The 11,234-nt window shown below is 45.1% G+C and overlaps 1 protein-coding gene across 5 annotated transcripts in view; it reads right to left on the bottom strand.

Annotated features, from left to right (window-relative positions):
• Positions 1-3,126: 3,126 nt before the first annotated feature.
• Positions 3,127-11,234, bottom strand: part of LOC100061341 (transducin-like enhancer protein 1) — an 83,423-nt gene continuing 75,315 nt past the window's right edge. For all 5 annotated transcript variants that reach the window (XM_001495873.6, XM_005604939.4, XM_070248439.1 and 2 more), the window contains 5 exons: positions 9,546-9,793; positions 6,339-6,486; positions 4,831-4,981; positions 3,875-3,951; positions 3,127-3,733 (listed from right to left, as the gene is read on the bottom strand). In XM_001495873.6, the coding sequence (XP_001495923.1) occupies positions 3,626-3,733; positions 3,875-3,951; positions 4,831-4,981; positions 6,339-6,486; positions 9,546-9,793 (732 nt within the window). In that variant the 3' untranslated portion in view covers positions 3,127-3,625. The remainder of the gene's footprint in view (positions 3,734-3,874; positions 3,952-4,830; positions 4,982-6,338; positions 6,487-9,545; positions 9,794-11,234) is intronic.

Genomic DNA, 11,234 nt, shown 5'->3' with positions numbered 1-11,234 from the left:
AATCTCACTAGGACTTCAATTTTTACCCAGTGAACTTCAATTCCATGGAAGAGCTACATGGTAGAAACCTACATCCAAGGTCTAAGTAAAGACTGTGAGTGATACAAAGCCAAGATTATGATCCAGCTATTCCAATGCTGGGTATTTATCCAAAGAACATGAAAATACGAATGCATAAAGATACATGCACCCCTATGTTCATTGCAGCATTATTCACAACAGCCAAGACTTGGAGGCAACCTAGGTGCCCATCAAGGACGAATGGATAATGATGTGGTACTTACACACAATGGAATACTATTCAGCCATAAGAAATGATGAAATCCGGTCATGTGTAACAACATGGATGGACCATGACGGTATTATGGTAAGTGAAATAAGTCAGAAGGACAAAGTCAAATACCGTATGATCTCTCTCCTAAGTAGAAGATAAAAACAATGACAAACAATCTCATAGAGACAGAGATTGAATTGGTGGTTATCAGAGGGAAAGGGGGGAGGCAGGAGGGCAAAAGGGGGGATTAGGTACATGTGTGTGATGATGGATTGTAATTAGTCTTTGGGTGGTGAATATGATGTAATCTACACAGAATTAGAAATATATTACGATGTATACCGGAAATTTATATGTTATAAACCAATGTTACCACAATAAACAAACAGAAAAATAACAAGATTAAATATAGATAAGACCTATTTCAAAACCTATTTTCAAAAATGGGGAAAACAATTACTTGCATACATTAAGCATAAACTAGTGAACACAAACCTATTTGCACATCTATTAATGCTGCCCGGAGTACCTAAGGGAGCTGTGCAATTGGTAAGTATTTCAAATGAAATGAAGAGGAAATATGGATAGCCAGGAAGAACCAGAGCCCACTCCATGAGATTTGAAAGAACACAGACAGGACTTGTGTAAAACCTTAACTTGGTTCTACCTCCTGTGAGGCCATGGGGACACAGCTTCCCCAAGCCCTGGTTACCTAATTAAGGATAATGACAATCATCTCCTGACATTTTATATGTGAATCTGCCTTGCACGGCTCTTGGCACACCCTGGTGATCAATGTCTAGTTGAATCTGAATTTACTGAACCCACATTTGTAGTCCATATTCAAGGGGAGAGGTATACAAACATTTGGCTTACCCAGCTTTCAACCATCCCATGCTTCCCAGTCTCCTGGGAGAGAGGAAGAGGAGTGGTGGCCCCTAACTACAGAATTTGGGAAGAAACCCTTCTTCCACTCAAGCCCTGTGTTTGTAGAATGGCTGCCACTCACAGTCCTGCTTCACATATTGCTTCTGATCCTCAGACCCTGAGAGGTCGGCACAACAATCTTAACATTCCCATTTTACAAATGGGGAAATGCTCAACTGTCTAGGCAATTCCCCCAAGTTCCAAACCCCTGAGCAGTGGGACTGGCTCTTGAAAGCCTCTTCCAGGACCAAACTAGCATCTCATCCCAAAGCAAACGGAAGTAGCTTCATCAGACTCCACGTCATCGATGAGTTGCTAACGTCTAGACACTCAGGAAATCCCATTAGAGAAAGAGTATCACCAGCTTGGGAAACCATACAGCATGAAGGGAGAAAATGCACCAGCAGAAAACAGGATGATTTCTTTAACCCAGAATCCTTTCAAAGGTATCCCTCCTCCCCATGGGCACAAGGCTGCACAGCAAGAGACCATGTCGCCCATCTCCCACAGGACTAAGTCCCTGCCAATGGACTGGGAATGGCAGTGATGAACAAATTCCTAGTCAGCTGCTGGAAAGCACATCCCTTTACTGAAATTCCACTCTTTCCCCACTGCCGGGGACACTGGAGTAACCCTGAAAGTGCAGGGCTGTGCTGCTGGCCTGGGTCACTGGGCCTCAGGAAGGTGAGAAACAAACCCTGTAATGTCTAAGCCACTGTGTTGTTGAGTGCTGTCCTAGCAACTTTGCCTCTACCCTACTATCACAGGAAACAGGGAAGCAAGGCGGGGAGGAGAGAGAACGGTAAAGGTACACAGGGCGTTAATAAGCCATCAGAGCCGGTAGGACAGAAACTACTTCATTATACACGGAAGGGAGGAGAGAGAAATCAGCTTCAGTAATTAGGGCTCTGCCATTCGCTTAATGAGAAGAGAAAATATTTAACCAACTCTACACATAAACAAATATTATTTTGGCAAAAAAGCGAACAAAATAATGTTGTTGAATGTATAAAAACAAGAAGGTCTGGATAACAAATGAAAAATATTAAGACAAACTGCCAACAACTCGCTAGATCATAAGAAAACAAGAACACTAAAAATCCCGTAGGTGCTATTTTTAAACAGCTAGGAAACTTGGCTTAAAATTATTGGCCATTATTTTCTAAAACATACCAGTAAATAATATGTATATAAAGAATGAGCCATGTGGCCTTTTTGGGAGGAAATACACATGGTAACTTACTAAAGGCCAGGGTTATAGGTTTCACCTAATTAAATTAGCAAAAGCTTATCCACAAAGATAATGATAAAGCAATGGCTGGAGCTGCAGGGAGAAGGGGGTTGGTGCTGGGTGTGGTTGGCTTCCATCAATGAATATAATAGATCAAATAAGTCTTAATGAGACAAAGCCAGCTGACATCCCCCCTTTCTTTCACAGGTTAATGAACTCCACAGCTTGGTGAATATCATCAGTCTTAATTAACACTGAACCCAAGTCACCTGCGTTTTCTGAAAGATGAAGCTTGTGAGGGGAGAGAAGATAGATTTGAAAACGCTGGACGTTCCAAGAGAAAGGAATATTCTATCTCCCAATGACTCCCCGAGAAAAAGCAGAGCTTTAATTTGTAACCTCCAATCACAAGAGTATTCTAACAGAAGAATGAATCTGGAAATTATTTTAGCTTCTCAAATAAAACCGTCATTAATAAACCTTCAATTACTCACTCCTCCTAGTCTTGACTTCCTGGTAACTCAGACGTGTTGATCACGTTCTGGTGCAGCAGGAGGCCATGACCAAATATATTTATAAAATAAGAAGTGCATTTTGAAACTTCCTCTACAAATGTTTGGAATTTGCTTATAAAGCCCACATCAGTGATCCCAAAGTGTTGACAAAAACAATAAAGAAGGAAAAGGAAAACCACTTATTGGTACTAAAGCCTTTACTGTAATAAACCAAATATATTTACAATTTATACAAATGTTTAACCTTCAACAAAAATACAAAAAAACATTTCACAAGATGCAAAACCAGGAAACAAGTTCAGTGGAGACACCATTGCTCTAGCAAAGACGGGCGTGAGGGGAACCGCGAGGAACAGAAAGGAATCTCAGCGGATCAGACAGAAAGAAAAGCGTGGGCTCTGCCGGGGTAGCGGGCTCCCTCGGTTGCTCAGGCCTACCGCCCCCCGCCCCTCGGTCCACCTCGCCTCGGTGCTCCGTTTGGTCTAGGTAGATAGGTGACCACCTGTTGATGGACTCGTCGCCTCCTCTTTCTAGACTGAAAGTAGTTTTGTGTCAAGGTTTGGAAACAGGTTTTCATGTTTGGTTTTTTTTTTCTTTTAAAGTTACAACTTTTCTATTTCTACAAATTCAAAACGTTTTGGCCCAATTCAACTATAAACGTTAAACCACATAATGTTTTCAGTAGATGACTTCGTAGACTGTAGCCTTCTTGTCCCCTGAGCCAGTGACTATATACTTATCATCCACAGAGATGTCACAGCTGAGCACGGACGAGGACTCTTTGGACTGGAAGAGAAAACAATGGGCATGTGTTTAATGTGAAAGAGATCTTCAGGGGCCCTTCTCCCTCCCAGGCACCCTCACTTCTGGTGTCCCCAGGGACGCCGTGGACACAATGTCATTCTAGGTTAAGAAGCACGGACCTACCTGGAATATACTAGCTCCGTAGGGGGTCCGCCAAGCATTGAGGAGGTTATCCTTTCCAGTACTGACAAACCACTTGCCTAGAATTAGCAAAGGAACATGTAGTTTAACAAGATTTGAATTCCTACTGTACTATTAGCCACTTGGAACTAATCAAACTTAGGGCATTTTAAATCACAAGCTATCATTCCCAAGGGGTTGTTCTATGACATGAGTGGAAAGAGCAGGTTTTAAATCTGGGTTCCACTGTGAACCATCTGTGATCTGGTAATCAAAGCGGTGGCAGGGGCCGTGTCAGCCCCATTAGCCACCAGCTACACTACAGACAGCGTCACAGCCAGCACACACTGGGTCCTCCAACAGTGAATCAATGAAGTTGTTGAATGGGACTAGGCAGGATTCAACGACAAACCTAAATAAACGCCAGACACGATAGATAGCGCAGAGCACGTGCTCAGTGACTGACGGCTCCTCACCCATCCATCAGTCTCGTGCACAAATATCCGACTCCACAAGAACTTCTTCCCTCTTATCTTCCCTGCAGAGTGTGTCAGTCTGGGCACAGCCAAAGAGCCCCTTCTGTGACTGTGGGCTCCTCATCCTGGTCAGTCCAGACCGACTTCCTCTGCTCCTGCCCCATTCTTCTATAAATTCCCCTCCACCTCTCTTCAGAGTGGTAACTAACTGTCCTCCAGCCCAGAGATTCTCCACTAAAAAGAAATAGGTGTCAAAATCTTGTATTAGGTAATTCACTGCCTGCTGACTTTTCTCAAATTAGGGAAACAGACTGAAACAGACATCACTATGCTCTATGGGACATATTAAGACAATAGAATTATTGCATCCAGCTGCTCAGAGAACAACATTTTTTCCAGATATGATCTCTACTCTATTTTTCTTTAGAAGTATTTTCCATTTAAACCATTAATGTCCTCTGGTTTCCATTTAGTTGAACTCACCACAATAAGCAAATTTCAGGGACAGCACACAGCTCTCGTGGAGATGCAGCTGGTACTTGTCGGGCTTGTTCACGTGGAGAACTTCCACGTTGCTGCTCTCCATGCCCACGGCCAGCCACTCTCCAGTGGGGCAGTACCCCAGGGAGAAGATCTATAAGAGGCAGGACAGGCTCACTGGTTATTCTGCCCAATAAACTTAGGAAGTGACAGGATGACAAGGAAGAGGGGAAAATAGCAAGAAAATGGAGATGTAATTAGCAAACTCCAGACTGTGGTCAAGTCTACAGGATAGGCGACACCAGCCAGATGAACCAAGTGCCAAAAACTTTTATGAAACAATTGGAAAAACTGAAACACCTACGTCCCATGTGATGAAATTAAGAAATTATTCTTATTAATAATGGTATTTTTGTATGTGTGTGTTCTAAATGGGTCCTTGTTTTTTACAGATACTAATTGAAATAGTTATGTATGATGTCCGGGATTTACTTTAAAATAATCCAGTGTTTGGGGTCAAGGATGACAGATGAGACAAGACTGGTCATGTGTTAAGAACTGTTAAAACCGGCTGATGGGCATATGGGGTTTATTGTACAATTCTCTGTACTTTCATATATGCTGGAACATTCTCTGTACTATGAGACGTACTTGAAAATTTCCATAAGAAGTTTAAAAAAAAAGGCAGACCAAAAATAGTAGCCTACTCATACTGGGAAAAGGGCTGGAACAGGGAAGACTATAAGAAACTCAACAAAATTTTAACAGGGACATGAAATTTAGTAGGATGCATAGTTTTCCATTTTTATCCTATTTTTCTGAGGGGAATTATTTCCATCATTAAGAAAAAAGAAAGGAAACAAGTAATGATGAAAAGAACAATTCTACCACCAGAAAGCACTTAAAATGGCAGGCACAGTTTTCCCCACAACAGATCTAGATTCAGATAGTCAACAGCTAAATAATCTTCGCAATCCACAAAATCGCCATCTTTGTATCATTTCAAAACTCTGTAAATCTAGTCAGCGATGAGTCTAGTTCCTAAGGGATGAGTAATAAAGTAATAAAAATAATCCACTGAGATGCCACTCCATCTTTTTAAGCTCCCTGATAGAAGGGAAATGAATGAACTTTCAGAGTTATTGTGACTTTACTCCTTGTGATATCCTGGCATATTTTTCAAGCTCTATTTATTTGTGAATCATATAATCGTCTCTCACCCCTGCCTTGGACGGTGAGAACACGTACAGCAGATCACACACTGCATATTCTTCACAGCACGAATCCCTTAAACGAGCTCATACATACATAAAACAACGTGTCTGAACCTACAGCATTACAGCAACCACTCTACGCGTTTCACAGTGGTTTTGTTGCTTGTCTGTATTTTCTTTTTTAAATCAGTGTCTCAAATTTAAGCCTGGTCTGTCTGTCTCCTGGAGGTAGGAGGGTAGAAGGAGGACACCACACAGACACCACCTCACAGAAGCCACCTCGGGAGAGCCTGTCACCTGGGAGGTGAAATCGTGCTGCTGCAGCTGCCGCCCCTCGCGCAGGTCCCAGGATCTGACCGTGTTGTCCAGGCCGCCCGTCCAGAGCTTGGTGCCATCATTAGAAATGTCAATACAGCTGGCCCCGTCTGTGTGGCCCTGGAATTGCCTGATAAAACAAACCAGATTGAATAATGATTTCCTGCCAGAGCTCAAGGTAAACACTGTTGTGTTGTTAGTTTTGGACTCGGGGTGTGTGTGTCATCTCTTCAGTGTCTGCTGATGTGCAAGATCAAACTAACCTTCCCCCGAGGAGGGGAGGAAACAGCACCTGCAGATTTTCTTTCTTCATGATCCAAGCGTTAAAGAAATGCAATGCCATTTTAGGTCACTACACAGGAGAAGTCAAATACGCTGCTATAGCTGTTCTTACAAATCCGTCTGGAAGGTAAAATTCCTCCCAGGTCTGGAAAAGTGTTTAAGCATTAAAAGAAAATAAAAAAAGGACCAACATACAGAATCCCCAGTGTATTCCTTAATGAAAGATGAAGGCCTGCCCTTTCCTCCTGGGGTCTGCATCACTACATGACCAGCTGGGGGGCCAGGAGCACTCCGGTCTTCATGAGTGAATCCACGCAGCGACGCCCTTCGTGCCAACTGCGCATGAGCTCGCGTATTTACTCAACCTTGCTTTCTGTATTAGAAAGAGCCCTGTGTTAGGAAATCTGGACTCCCAGAGACAAAGGGTCATGCCAGCCTCCTGACGCAGAGGCGCAGAGCAGAGACAAAGAGAATTGCCGAGGCCGACCCCCGGGGACCTCAGCAAAACCCGGCCTTGAAGCTGAGCACAAGGCTGTTTTCTTAAAGGGGACCCTCGTGCTTGAGTCACAAACTACCATCAGGAACAATCGATCAACAGCAATTTGCCGAGCACAGACGCTCTGCCAGGCACCAGGTGGGGCTCGCTGGGTAGGAGGTCAGTGTAAGCCGTGACAATGCTGGTGGGTTGTGGGTCCCGGACTTGGTTCTGCAGGCCAAGAGGGAGCTGGCAGGGGAGTGACCAGAAGAGGTGAGAGCCGTTCAGAGGCTCAGCCACTATGGTGAACCGGGCAGGACCTATCAGAGAACTGCTTGGGAATTTCGATACCAAGAGGGAAAGCTTCCACGCCTGTTCTTCTCTAGGGCCCCTCACCTTATCATTCCCAAGAACACCAAACCTTTATCTAAAGAGCATGGAAGAGGGGGAGAAAGCACCACTGTTGCCCTGAATTCTGAGACAAGACAGGAACCATCACATCAAAAATCTTTCTGCACAAGCTGTTCTGAACTTCTGTCTTCGTCTTCTCCCCACAAGCACCCCAACGCTCACACCGACTGTCGCCATGCATGGGTGCCTCAGTCATCGCAGCCTGCCTCCAAGACATCCCCATGCGTCACCCAGAGCTGTCCCTGCGCCAGCTTTTCAAAGTGCTGCTTTGCTCTCCTTCAAACAGCTTCTGAAACCCAGTGGCCTCCCTTCACTCCATCCTCGACTTCTTCCCTCTAGAACTCAGGGAACACTCGTGCTCCTTGACCACAAATGTCTCTCTCTGCTGGCTCACAGTGCTCGGTGGGTGTTCCTCCTCCCTCATCCACATGCCTCAGCCCTGCTCTCAGGCTTCCAGAACGCACAGCCCGGGACTGCTCAGGACGTGCTGGGTCACAGTAGATACAAGACTCAGTAGGCTCCATACTGCCCTGTCTCATGTGGCCAGTCCACAGAGAGAGAGATGTGTAAAGCACTACCCATTATATAGATATATATCCAACAGGTACCGACTCCCCGGGGGCCGGCACAGAGCAGGGATGGAGAGCAGACAAGAGCAGAATGCCTGGGCCCCATCACAGCTTCCTCGCACCCGACTGTGTGACTCAAGGCAAGTGAACTTAACCTCTCTGTGCCTCAGGCTCCTCATCTATAAAATCAGGGTAACAGCAGTCCACACATTATGACAATTAAATGGATTAATATTTGAAAAGTGCTTAGAAGTATTTTGAAAGTGCCATTTATTAAATTTAAAAAAGAAAAAGAGAAAAAACAATGAACGCTTGCTAGGCTAAAAGCCTGAAGGAAGGGACTGATGACTCTGGGTCCATTTGTCCATTTTGCTCGTTCTGAGCTGCCCAGTGAGTGACAAGAGAAAAATAACTGCTGCACCGTCACCCTAAAGAGCATGGAAGTGGGGGGGAAGCACCACTGTTGCCCTGAATTCTGAGACAAGACAGGAACCATCACATCAAAAATCTTTTGATCAAAAATCAAAAAGCAGGGACAGAGCCTGGCTCCGTGACACTGACTGGATTCCTAGCAGGGAGGTTTGAAGGGAGAGCGAGCTGCAGTAAGGACTTCATCCCTTCTGACACACGGGCCCAAAAAGCATCAGACGAGCCTGCTAAATAATCCTCAGCCTAAATCGCCCCATAAACAGTGTTTCTGAGCAAAGATGAACTGTGAAACGAAAGGGCAAGTCGCATGCCAGTTTTACCCTGGATGTTTAATTAGTGCTTCCTTTTTTTAAAAGACTTTTCTGTAGCGTCTCTGGTGTGAGCACTGACTTCAGCAAGGGAACGAGCTGGCTGGAGCCAAAGAGAGACACAAAGAGGGCAGAATGACAGCTGTCGCTACGGTTCGGAGGGCAGATTCCAGGAAGCTGGGTTTGTCCTGGATGGAACGTCCCGTCAACAGGACTTATTTAGTTATTGGGAAACACAGATACTTCAAAACCATTCTGTGTGTGAGATTCGTGGAATCCCCTCTTCAAATGTCCTTTTGTTGATTTTCTGTTACCCTTTATCAGTTGGCTCCTGTTTGCACAAACAAGGGTCTAGCCAAAGCCAAAACCATGTAGTATTGAGGACCCTTCATACCGTCACGTAGTCCATCGTACACCACCCCAGGAATATTTTTTAAGTAAGTGTGGTTTCTCTAGGTGGTGATAGGAACAGTAGGGAGGTAAATATAAAGCCTGGTGACATCCAAGCACAGCAGCATGACTACAAGACCCCCAAGGGCAGCGACCCCGTTTTGTCTTTGCACTCCCAACACCAAGCTCCATGCCTGGCATACAACAGGCTCTTAATGGGTGCACTGAGGGACTGGGGGCAGCCAGAAAAGCAGGGGTGAGATGAGGCCTTCTGGCACAGGTAATCAAGGAGGGAACCCCCCCTAAGGAAACCATCTGTGCTCACCTCACCAGCGTCTGGTTGTGCAGGTCCCACACAGCGATGTTGCCGTCGCTGCAGCACGAGAAGCAGACCTTGGAGTCGGGGCTGATGGCCAGGGCGTAGCAGGCGGGGGCCGAGGACGTCAGCTCTGCCTTGATGCGCGGGGTCGGAGCCGCCAGGTCCCAAATGGACAGGGTACTGGCTTCGCCTCCCACTATGAGAGTGCAGCCATCAGGGAGCAATTTGCAGGAACGGATGTAGTTATCTCTATTCTGTGAAATAAACATAATTCAATTACTATAATGTATTACTGAGCAGTAAGGATGCCATGTTCTCTAACTGCTATCTTGGTTTTTGACTTGAAAAGTGGCATTTCACAGACACTAGCAAAGCAAGAGTTCAGTAGTGAAGATTGGGATCTGATTGTTTTGTAAACAAAACAAACTCATAGGGTTGCTCAGGCACGCACTAACGCTTTGATAGAACTGTTCCTGATGTCCCATCTCTTGCTGAGTAGACAAGTGAAACAATCAGGAGATGTGAGGTAGAGGCACACGTACTTCTCTATGAAGAAACCACTTTGGAAAGCTACTTTATGAATCTTTGACCTCATCACCCTCCATTATTTACAATTTGGAAACTGCAGACCTGCTGCCTAAGTTTTTGTTACTCTTAACTCTCTATGTAAAGCTTGTTTTCATTCGCCAGATGGATCCTTGTCCAAAAACTTAACAGAGCTGCTTTCTCAAGTTATAACAACACGGCTGTCATACTCAAGCCTCTCAATCCAAAGGGCAAAGAAACTGATAACAGAAGGCATCTCTCCATCAATCAACATGTATTAAAAAGGGAGGTGGGATCTGAAATGGGAGGACCTAAAATGACTCTCCTCTTCGAAAGAAAGAACTGCTATCCTTCAACCCAAACAGATACAGCCGAAGCTTTACGATGCTTTAACCACAGCCTATTTTTCAAACAATAGAGAAACTTTAAGCCTGTAATGAGTGTGACAAAATACTCCTATTACTACAGAACGCTGACCTGTTTAAGTATGTTTAACTATGTTTAAGTTTTCATTCATGGAGATATTTTAAAATTATGTGAGTAAAGAAATAAACCAATAACTACCCTGCAAGAAAGCCTCTGTGCCTCAAAAATACTGCCACCCTTCTTTTTGGAAACACTCCCTCCGGAACCCTCACCATGTGCCAGGCATGTGAACTGCACCACCTGTGACAGGAGAGTGCAGGCGGACACCATACTGGGGGCCGAGGAGCCCTGAGTCTGCTTAAACCACCGGTATGTGGTCTGTAAGTCCTGGGGTGACAGCTCAGAGGTCGGAACATGTCTCGACGTGTTCCCCGGTCCCGAGACATGCGCAATGGCATTCTCACCCCACGGGTGAGGGCAGATGCGGTGCCTCTCAGGGCTCCTGCGTGGCTACGGCTGCCCTGGGTCCCTGCCCTGCAATCTAGTAACCCTTTCGTGACGTCAAGGTAATAAAGCCCAGCCAGCCCTCCCAGGTCTCCCTGAAAACACAGACCCTGTTCAGAAGGGTTTTAATGCCACCTTATCAAATGTTTACTCTTCAATATTTATCCAAAGGCTGTAGGGAAATTAAAAGTTGAGTGGGTGCCAGGGCTCAGAGTCCAGGGCTGGTTGCGCTTCCATCCATTAAATGGGAACACCCTGTTGAATACACATTCAAACAAG

Source organism: Equus caballus, chromosome 23 (genome assembly GCF_041296265.1).
Source record: "Equus caballus isolate H_3958 breed thoroughbred chromosome 23, TB-T2T, whole genome shotgun sequence".
Lineage (NCBI taxonomy): Eukaryota > Metazoa > Chordata > Mammalia > Perissodactyla > Equidae > Equus > Equus caballus.
Note: the sequence above shows the minus strand (reverse complement) of the source record. Positions and strands in the feature narration are given on the sequence as shown.